The sequence below is a fragment of the Echinops telfairi genome, unplaced genomic scaffold, assembly GCF_000313985.2.
Source record: "Echinops telfairi isolate 266 unplaced genomic scaffold, ASM31398v2 ScPeMD7_18;HRSCAF=68, whole genome shotgun sequence".
Taxonomy (NCBI): Eukaryota; Metazoa; Chordata; class Mammalia; order Afrosoricida; family Tenrecidae; genus Echinops; species Echinops telfairi.
The window spans coordinates 35,727,601-35,737,907 of record NW_022103915.1 but is presented as its reverse complement, the minus strand read 5'-3'; the positions used below and the strand labels follow the sequence as shown (position 1 = coordinate 35,737,907).

Here is a 10,307-nt window from a genome sequence, read left to right as displayed (position 1 = left end):
GCTTAGCAGATTGCCCCACCAGAGACTGGCACCTTTGTGTGTTACAGTGTCTCCGGACCAGTTTGGTTCCTTTGGCTTGGCACTTAAGCCCTGGTGCACCTCACCAATAAACACCACCAGCTCCCCTCTGCCCTTCTAGTGACCCTAGAGGCCAGGGTATCCTGAGATGGCGCCTGGTGACCAGAGGTCACAGCCTCACCTCTTTCCTGAGGAGCACCTGCGGGGAGCAACCCGCACACCGTGGGCATCGACCTGATGGCAGTGGGTTTTGGAGGCAGGGCAACTGCTGCCCGCTCCAGCTCCCCACCCACTCCCCTTGATGGGGACACCCCCAACACCGCTCCTGTCCCCAAACTCCTCTGCTGTCATCCCCGGGCCTACCTGAGGTTCATGTCCCCCTTGGCGGCCAGGCTGAAGATGTTGGACAGGTTCCCTCCTGGGGAGCAGCCGCAGATCAGGATGGCCAACAGCTCGATGTTGTTCAGCCGGAAGAGCTTGCCCAGTGAGAAGGCGGTGAGGGGCATGATCCCATACTGCGCCACCAGGGCGATGGCCAGCCCCTTGGGCTTCCAGAAGTGCGCCTTGATCTTGCTGACCTCCATGGTGCAGCCCAGGGAGATCATGACAATGAACAACATGAACACCAGGATGACGCTCAGCGCCAGGTCCGTGGGGCGCTTGCCAAAGTTGGGCGGCAGGGTGAAATTGAGGGGGGCTGATGTGTTGAGGGTCTCCATCCTCCGGGTGGTGGGGGACAGCCGAGGAGGTCAGCGCAGCCCTGGTCTGCCTCCGTCTTCTGCTTTCACCTCTCAGAGCAGAGTGTGTCAGGGCAAAATGTCGCTCTGGGTAAACAGGGATCACGCAACTCGTGGGGCTGTTTCTCTGGCTGCGGCCCCAAAGGGGAGAGAGCCCAGAGCCGGCTCTGCCCAGCTCTCCTGCCTCTCCTGCCGCCATCCTCCCCTATCACCTGGCGCTTCTGGGGTGGGAAGGCTGTTTTCTCTCCTTCGCCCTCTATGCTCAGCACCCCTCCCTGGTGGCACAGTGGTTAAGTGTTGGGCTTCAAAGCCAGCAGCCCCCCTGAGGGACACACTGAGGTTGTCCGCTCCTGTACAGACGGACAGTCTTGGAAATCCCATGGCACCTGTTTTATTCTGTTCTATCGGGTCACTGTGAGTGAGTACAGTGGCAGTGGGATTTTTGGTGTTCAGCAGGTGCTCTGTTTTGGGGGAACAGGATGGGGTCCACATCAATTCCGCTCAGCCTCTGACCGCTCATTACCTCAGTCTGGAGAAGGTCCCAACTCCAGGGTGGAGGTGTCGCCACATTGGCCTGAAAACCCACGGGGACAGAGGCAGAAGGTCACCTTTGGTTCTGAGCTCTAGGTGGCTGTGGGGCAGGGTGGGGACAGGAAGTGCTGGCCTGGGGGAAAGGGGGGGAGATGGGCCCCGCCTCTTGTCGTGGGTGATGTGGAGTTCCTCTATCTCTAAACCTGCAGGTGCCAGCCTGGGGGCTTCCGCACACTCCTGGGACCCTGGGTTTGGCAGAGGGGCTCTTGGGCAGCTTGGGGCTCTCTCCCCAAAGGGCAGCTCTGAGGGCACATTGGCTGCAGAGCATGGTTTGTGTCCGGATTGCCTGGCCGGTGGCCTGGGGAGCCCCATTGCTTGGGAAACTTGCTGAGCAGTAATCAGGAATGCGTGGCCCTTTCTTTCCGGTTTCCTGACTGCTCCACTTTTGCTCTGCGCCTTGGGCCTCGGACTGGCAGCCAGGCTCTGGGGGAGGGCAGGGCATCCCAGGGTAGGTGTCACTTCCCTGAGCCTCTTTCCTTCCACACCAGCTGCAGGGAGCAATGTCTTCCCGAGGTAGGACGAGGGAGTGGGTCTTCTGCAGAAACAGCTGCCTCTTGGCTAGGTTGGAACTCAAAAGCCTCTGTGTGTTCTTGTAGCTTCACGTCTGGAGAAATAGGTGGCGCGGGTTTGGGGTAGGGTTTCAGAGGGCATAGGCATCCTGGAGTGCTGAAAATGGCTAACACGCTTAGTTGCTAGCTGAAAAGTTGAAGGTTTGAGGTGCCTCGGAAGAAAGGCCTGGTGATCTGCTTCTAAAAGACCATCGGCAATCCACACTCAGTCGCCAGGAGTCCGAATGACCAGTGGCCGGTTCAGAGAGCAGTCTGGGAACCAGGTGTGAACCGCTAGTGAGTGGGAGCAGGTCATTTTGGTGTGAGGAACTACTTAAAAAGGAGCACCCAGGGCCTCTGAGTCCTGCACGGATGAGAACTGGGTGACAGCGTTGACACATTTGCTTTGTGCCCAGTGCCCAGCCACAGCCTGGTGGCCTAGACTCAAACCCCTCATCTCTGAGAGTCTCTGGTATGAATGATTCCCTGGTGCCTGGTGCTTGAGATGAGTTTGTCCCAAGGGGAGCGCAGGCAGGGAGCTGGGCACTGGGTGCTGTTAGGGGTGTGGTGTGGTGCCAGGACTGGGTGCACCCACAGGGTCAGGGCAAGGCCAAAAGAAGGCTGCTTCTACTGTCTGGAGCCAGTCTGAAGTGGGCCCCATCTGAGTGACCTCGAGAGCACTTCCGGTCACTCACTGGTGGCCGCCACAGTGGGATCCAACATACTCTGCTTCTCGGCTGGGTTCGATCAGTCATTGGAACGGTGACACAGCACCCGCAGGAGACTCACACTTAGGAGGGTTCTGAGGGAAGTTAACAGGTTGCAGTTTGGGTGAGAAATGCTTAGGATACAGTTGTTCAGTCAAGACCAAGTTTCTTCTTCGTCGCAAGCAGGCTTCTCTCAGGCCCTTGGCCTCTTTGCCTGGGCAGCACGTTCTCCCACTGTGCATGGTCACCCAAAGTCAGGGGGGTTGAGGGCAGTTAGCAACAACAACCACTATCCTGGAGATTGGAGAGGAGCAGATAAATTGCCAAGCCAAACCCACCATCACAATTCCATTCTGATTCACCGACGAGACTCTCTAGGACTGAGCAGAACTGCCCAGACGCTTTCCATGGTCCTGATGATGTCCTGAACGACCCGTTGAACTACTGGTGGAAAAGTCTGCAGTGGGAACCATCAGTGGCTCCACAGGAGGAGGACGGGGTGTCTGCTCCCATAAAGGTTTACAGCCTCAGACGCCATAGGGAGCGATTCTGCTCCTAGGGTCACCATGAGCCAGAGCCACCTACTGACAAGTCAAGAAAAAGAAAAGAAAAGAAAATCTGTACAGGAACAGCTGCTACCTCTTTCTCTTGGAGAGTGGCTGGTGGGTTCGAACTGCCAGGCTTGCAGTTAACAGCCAAGCACTTAACCACTGCACCCCCAGGGCTTATTCAGAGTAGCAGATACCAGTTCATAGTATTTTATCCAAACCTTTCATGGTTTCAAGTTGTGAAAAGGTGACATGAGCCACAGAGTACTTGATAACATCCTAATTAGGGTCCAGGGTCATATCTCAGAATCATATCAATATTTCTTTAGTGACTCATAGGATGGGGTAGATAGCAGCTATAAACAGCCTCTTACCAGTTCAGAAGAGGCTTTATTGTCAAAGGAGTGATAGTAAAAAATGATAATAAACAACTTCTGGATTTCAGGACATTAGGTGTTTCGAGTTAAGAAGGCAAATCTGTATTTAGCTCCATCTCAAACGCCAGGCATTTGACTTACATCTGTCGAAGAAAGCATCGGGTTGTCTGGGAAGGGCCTGCCCCTGAGGCCAGCAGAGGGTAGGGCAGGTTCCAGGAGAGATCATTCTTTTTCAAGGGACTGAGTATCAAGAGGAGACTACCAAGTTCTTTTCTAATGAGGGCCTCGGGTTAGATCCCCTGGGAGAGGGGAAGGGCTAGAGAGAGGGGCAAGAGCTAAAGAGGCTGTACAGTCGTCAGCACTGTTTGTTAGTTATGTGTCTATGTGGCTTCAAAGCAAATAATACCTGCCCTGTGAGCCAACATTTGCTTGGAAATGTGCACAAAAGCTGCTAACGACAGCAATGATAACAAGCAGAGAGCCTTTTACAAATTCTCGGAGGGTTGATTTGTTCTACATAGATATGAAAGTTTTTGAAAGAGGAGACCGTGCGTAGGTTGTGGAGGCCCAGTGGGTCCTGGAAGAGCGACCCTCTGATGAGCTGGACAATAGTGATGCTTCTGAAGCACATTTGTTGGTGTCTGGGGGTGTTTAGGGGCCCAGGCGGCTTAGCAATGTTGACGATAGAAGGTTTAGTCCCGCTTTCCTGGCTGGTAGGTCTGGTGGATGCTGGAGGGGCCTGTGAGGCATTGGGCCTTTGATGGGCTCAAGCTTGGTTGGCGGGATATTGTGGGTTAGGAGTGGGCGTTGGGAAACAGAGCCCATTGGTGCTGGCTGATGCTTCCTGCTATGTGTCGGTCCCGTCCTCCTGGTGAGCAGGGGCTCCTGACTCTTGATGGGTTGCTCTTTCTATTCCCTTTTTAAACTTTCCAAGGACGCACTCTACCTCCCTGAGAACAGCCTTTATTTGGTCCAACAACTTTTACTGAGGAAGCTCTTCAAATGGTCTTCCCAGAACCACTGCCCGACTCTCCACAGACAATGGTGGGGCTGGGGGAGTGGAGGCAAGCTTTCATCCCGGGAGCATAAATTCAAGCCAATGGTCACTGGCCAGGAGAGAGTAAAGGGCATGGGAGACCAAGTTCCCCGGGTTGAGAGCTGCAGGACCCACGGGGTCAGGAGTCCGCTACAACATCGATTTCTTTCCGCTGAACTAGAGTTACACAAGTGACACAGATCCCCTTGAGACTCGTCAGGAAAATGAAAACGAGTACAAAGGAGAACACAGCCTGGCGCTTTCTCACCGGGTGCCCAGGGGCCTCAGGATGCTGCGCAGCACTTCCGGACCTCGCACATGCTAACTGGAGTTTAGTGCAAGTAGTCAAAAAGATGTTGACCACGTGAACACCACAATCGACAAAGACCTGGGCAAGCTGGGAAGGGGGGTCCAGAGCCGCATGGAACCCGCAGCCTGTGAATCTACACTTCTCTGCAGGGGCTCATGGAAATCTCTTGGGGTGCCTTCCTTCAAGTGGTGCCCAGGGACACGCCCTCCCCGCCATCCCTTAGCTACCTCTCCGGATCCTACCTTTATACACATATCCCCCTTCCCTGGTCACCACGGATTGTGCAACAAGAAGTGAATCTGTAACACACACTAGTGTGCTTGCATCACATCATGGATTGTGCTAGAAATGTCTGTTTACAAGTGGCAGGATTTTAGTGTTGAGATCTTAACCTTGCCTGTACCCAAACCTGAAAGACCCTTGTCCTGATTCCTGTGGTCCCGCCCCTGCCTGGCTGAAAAGGGACCTCCCAGACTCGTAGAGGAGGCTTTTAGAATTGTAGAGAGGAGGAAGCATGAAGCAGGTACATACTCACCCTATTTAATAGACACGCAAGCCAGAGTCTGGAGGATCTTTTAGACCACTGTGATAGTTATGCTTTGTGTCAACTTGGGTAGGCCAGGTTAACACCTAATAATCCCCCAGGCCACAACTTGTCTGTCAGTTTTGTCATACTGTGATTGTTTGTGTGTGGCTATGAGGTTGGGGGAGATGTCGCTGATATTTCAAATACCAGCAGGGTCACCCAAAGTGAATACCGTGTACACTCGAGCATAAGCCGACCTGAATATCAGCCGAGGCACCTAATTTTACCACCCCAACTGCATTAAAATTGTGCCCCCAAACCAGGCTCATACACGAGTGTGTATGGTAGGTTTTAGGAGAATTTCCAGACTATGAAGAAGGCACAGGTCGTCTGTTTCAGAGGAACGAGCCACGGAAAACCCTGCGGATAGCACGGAAACCTTGTCAGTTACTGGACACTCAAGATAGCAGCGGAACTTTGCCAGGGAGAGTGGCAGAAGACGAGCCTGCAGGCAGGAAGCCACACTCAGACTGAGGAAGAGCTGCCTTCTCTAAGGAGAGGCAACCAGAACGACGTGGATGGAGTCAAGCCTGTGGGAGTGAAGCCCTCAGGACCTTCTCCTGCTGCCGGGCAGGACTCACAATGAGAAGCAGCAGCGCTAAACAGCCATTCAAGGGTGGGACTTGGAGTGTAGGAAGTGTGAATCGAGGAAAATTGGAAGTTATCTTAAGGATCCATATTCTAGGTGTTAGTGAGCTGCAGTGGACTGGTATTGGCCATTTTGAACCCAAAAATCACGTGGTTGACTATGCTGGGAAGGACACAGTCAAGAGGCGGGGTGGTGGGGTGGTGGTGGTGGTGTTGCATTCATCTGCAAAAAAGGACATTTCACGCTCTCTCTTGAAGTACCATGCTACCTGTGATAGACTAATGTTTATCCAAGCACAGGGCAATCCAATCAATACACCTGTTATTATAAAGAAAGGCCAACCACTAAAGCTAGCGCGCAGAACTCTGCCAACACCTTCAGCCTGAAATTGCTCAAACATGCAATCACGCTTCACTGAGAGTTACTGCTGACTGGGATGCAAAAGTCAGGCACAAAGAGGAAGGAAGAGCAGCTGGAAAATCAGATCTTGGTGAAAGAAAAGAAGCTGGGGATCACATGAAAGAATTTTGCAAGACTAATGACTTCTTCATCACAAATCTTTTTTTTTCAGCAACACAAAAAGTGACCATACATGTGGACGTCTCTATATGGAATACACAGACATCAAATGATGACCCCTGGGGAAAGAAGCTCAACATCAGCAGCCAAAAACCCAGGCCAGGGCTTGACTGTGCAACAGACGACCAACTGCTCATATGTAAGTTCAGGTGAAAGCTAAAGAAAGTGAGAGCAAGTCCACTAGAGCCCAAATATGACCTAGAGTCTGCCCCACCTGAACTCTGAGGACATCTCCGGAACAGAGTTGGTGCAGTCAGCACTCACGACAGAAGGCCTGACGAACCGTGTGAGCACATCAAGAACATCCTTCATGAGCAGCGGAAAGTCATTAGAAAGACATCAAAGAAAGAAGAGATCCAAGTGGATGTCGGAAGAGACTGGGAAACTTGTTCTCCATCATAGAGTAGTTAAAGCAAATGGACAGCCCTCCCCTTCTCCCCGCCAAAAGCAAAACAAACCCAAACAAACAAACAAAACAAAACAAAACACAATTTGCTGGCACGGGGTCCGTGCTGACTCGTCATGGCCCTTGCGGGTTTCGAGACTGGGACTCTACAGGAGCGGAAACCCCAGTCTCTCGCTGGGAGCTGCTGGTGCTGTCAAGCTGCCGACCCTACTTGTAGCCACTGCACCGGCAGGGCTCCTATGCACATGGAAGAGAGGATGGCGTTAAAGAGCTGAATAGAACATTTCAAAGGCCAACGTGAGAAGACAAAGTAAAATATTAGAATGAAATGTGCAAAGAAGTAAAGTTAGAAAACCAAAGAGGAAGAACACGGGCAGCGTATCTTGCACAGAAAGCGCTGAAGAATTCAAGCCTTGAGTTGCAATTGTCAAATATTCTATGGACAAAATATTGAACAATGCAGAAAGCATCAAAGGAAGATGAACAACAGAGTCACCTTCCCCAAAAGAACTCATTGACATCCAACCCTTTGAAGGGATGGTATAGGATTAAGAACCAATGGTACTGAAGGAAGATGTATAAGCTGCACTGAAAGCAATAACCCCAAACAAGGCTCCAGGCATGGATGGGATGCCAACTGGAATGTTTCAACAAGCTGATGAAGCACTGGAAGCACTTACTTGTCTATGCCAGGAAATTCGGAAGACAGCTACTTGGCCAACTGACTGGAAGAGATCCATATTTGTACCCATTCCAAAGAAAGGAGACCAAGCAGAATGCTCAAAATAAATCACAGTATCATTAAAATCACATGTAAGTAAAATTTAGCCGAAGATCATCTAACAATGGTTGCAGCAGTACATTGACAGAGAGCTACCAGAGGGTCAGTCTGGATTCAGAAGAGGATGTGGAACAAGGGATGTTATTGCTGATGTCCGATAGATCTTGGCTGAAAGCGGAGAATACCAGGAAGCTGTTAACTTGTGTTCTATTGACTATGCAGAGACATTTGATTGTGTGGATAGTGATAAACTACGGATTACCTTGAGAAGAATGGGAATTAGAGAGCACTTTGTCGCACTCATTTGGAACTTGTCCATGGATCAAGAGACAGTTGTGGAAACAGAACAAGGGCATACTGCAGGGTTTAAAATCAGGAAGGGTGTGTATCAAGGTCTTATCCTCTCACCATATTCATTCAATGTGCATGCTGAGCAAATCATCGGAGAAGCTGGAGTATCTGAAGAAGAGTGTGGCACCGGGATTGGAGGAATGCCACAATCTCTGGCATTCAGATGGCACAAGCTTGCTTGCTGAAAGTGAGGCGGCCTAGAAGCCCTGCTGATGAAAACCAACGATGGCAGCCTTCAGGACGGATTGCAGCTCAATGTAAAGAAGACCCCGATTCTCACAACTGGTAACATTTTGATAAGTGGAGAAAAGATCGACGTTGTCAAGGATTTTGTCTTTCTCACATTCACAGTGCTCATGGAAGCCGCAGTCTGGAGATGCAGGCGTGCATCGCACTGGGTAAATCTGCTGTACAAGACCTCTTTGAAGTGTGGAAAGCAATGATGTTACTTTGAGGATTAAGGTGTGCCTTTACACCCAAGTTCTGGTATTTTCTTTTTAAAAAATCATTTTATTAGGGGCTCATACAACTCTTCACAATCCATACATACATCAATTGTGTAAAGCACATTTGTACATTCATTGCCTTCATCATTCTCATAACAAGTTCTGGTATTTTCCATAGCTTTATCGTCATGTGCACGTTGGACATTGAATAAGAAAAACTGATGAAAAATCTATGCATTTGAATTGCGGTGCTGGAAACAACACGGACGTTACGCAGACTCCCAAAGAACCAACAGATGTGTCTTGGAAGAAGTACAGCCAGCAAGGATGGTGAGACTTCATCTTGCATACGTTGGACATCTAATCAGGAGGGACCGATCCCTGGAGAAGGACATTATGCTTGGTCAAGTGGAGGGGCAGTCAAAAAGAGGAGGCTCTTGATAAGGCGATTGACTGTGGTTGTATCAATGAGCTCAAACATGACAACCGTTATGAGGATGGTGCCTGACCGGCTGGTGTTTCACTCTGCCGTACGTTGGGTTGCTATGAGTTGGGACTGAATCCATAGCACAACACAATCATGACCCCCCACGACCTGACCTAACGCGCTGTAATCACAGCCACGCAGTCGTAAGAAGATTAGAGTGTGATGCAACACACATACACAGGCCACACCCTGCTGTCATCAATCAAAAGGACGTGGCTTGGAGGATGTGGCCTGCATCTGATATAAGTGGATGCCGTGGAAAAGTTTGTTTGCTTTTTTGTCCTTCTGGATCCTGTATCTGGCTCATGGCCTCTAATCATCTTACAACTTGTTCTTTCCACAACCCACTTGGTCTCAGACCATTCAAGTTGGTTTCTCTGGTTTGCAACTAGACCCTCTGACTGACACAGGTTCCTAAGGATTACTGGATCGGATTACTCCTGTGGGGAGGGCAAGTGATACATTGAGCAGAGGATACAAGGACTCATAAGTCATGATTAAAGTCCAAAGAGCGGTCCTGAGCAGTACCAAACTGGATGGAAGGAATATTTATGTGACCTGCAAATGCATTGTTTAGTGCAACACTAGGGCCCGATCACCAGACCCGAGAACCATTTGAAGTCAGCTGGGATTCTGAAATCAAATCATCATGGGCTCCTGTTATCAAAATGCCTGCTGTAGTACATTGACAGGGAACTACCAGACATTAAAGCTGGAAGACGGGTTGGAATGAAGGATATCATTACTGATGTGAGATGGATCTTGACTGAAAGCAGAGAATACCAGAAAGATGCTTACTTGTGTTTTGTTGACTATACAAAGCCCTTTGATGGTGTGAGTCCTAACAAATTACGGTTGACATGATGAAGAATGGGAATTTTGGAACACTTACTTGTGATCTTGCAGAACCCTGGGTCGAGGGAGCCTTGAGAACATTAGCCTGGAACAGTGAGGATAACTCTTCTCGATCTGTTGAAGCAGGAGGAAAAAGATCATTACATTAAAGGTCTAGCCTGTACTTAGAGATGATTTCTAGCATGAACAGGCCAAAAGATTAAGAAGCCACCTATTCACAGTGTGGGCTGCCTGAATTTCTCTTTAAAAAAAAATCATTTTATTAGGGTCTCATATAACTCTTATCACAATCCATACATACATCAATTGTGTAAAGCACATTTGTACATTCTTTGCCCTCATCATTCTCAAAACA

General features: G+C 50.0%; 1 protein-coding gene across 1 annotated transcript in view; it reads right to left on the bottom strand.

Annotated features, from left to right (window-relative positions):
- Positions 1-824, bottom strand: part of SLC10A1 (solute carrier family 10 member 1) — a 23,230-nt gene extending 22,406 nt beyond the window's left edge. The window contains exon 1 of the mRNA XM_004699014.2: positions 382-824. Coding sequence (XP_004699071.2) covers positions 382-737 — 356 coding nt within the window. The 5' untranslated portion in view covers positions 738-824. The remainder of the gene's footprint in view (positions 1-381) is intronic.
- Positions 825-10,307: the final 9,483 nt, after the last annotated feature.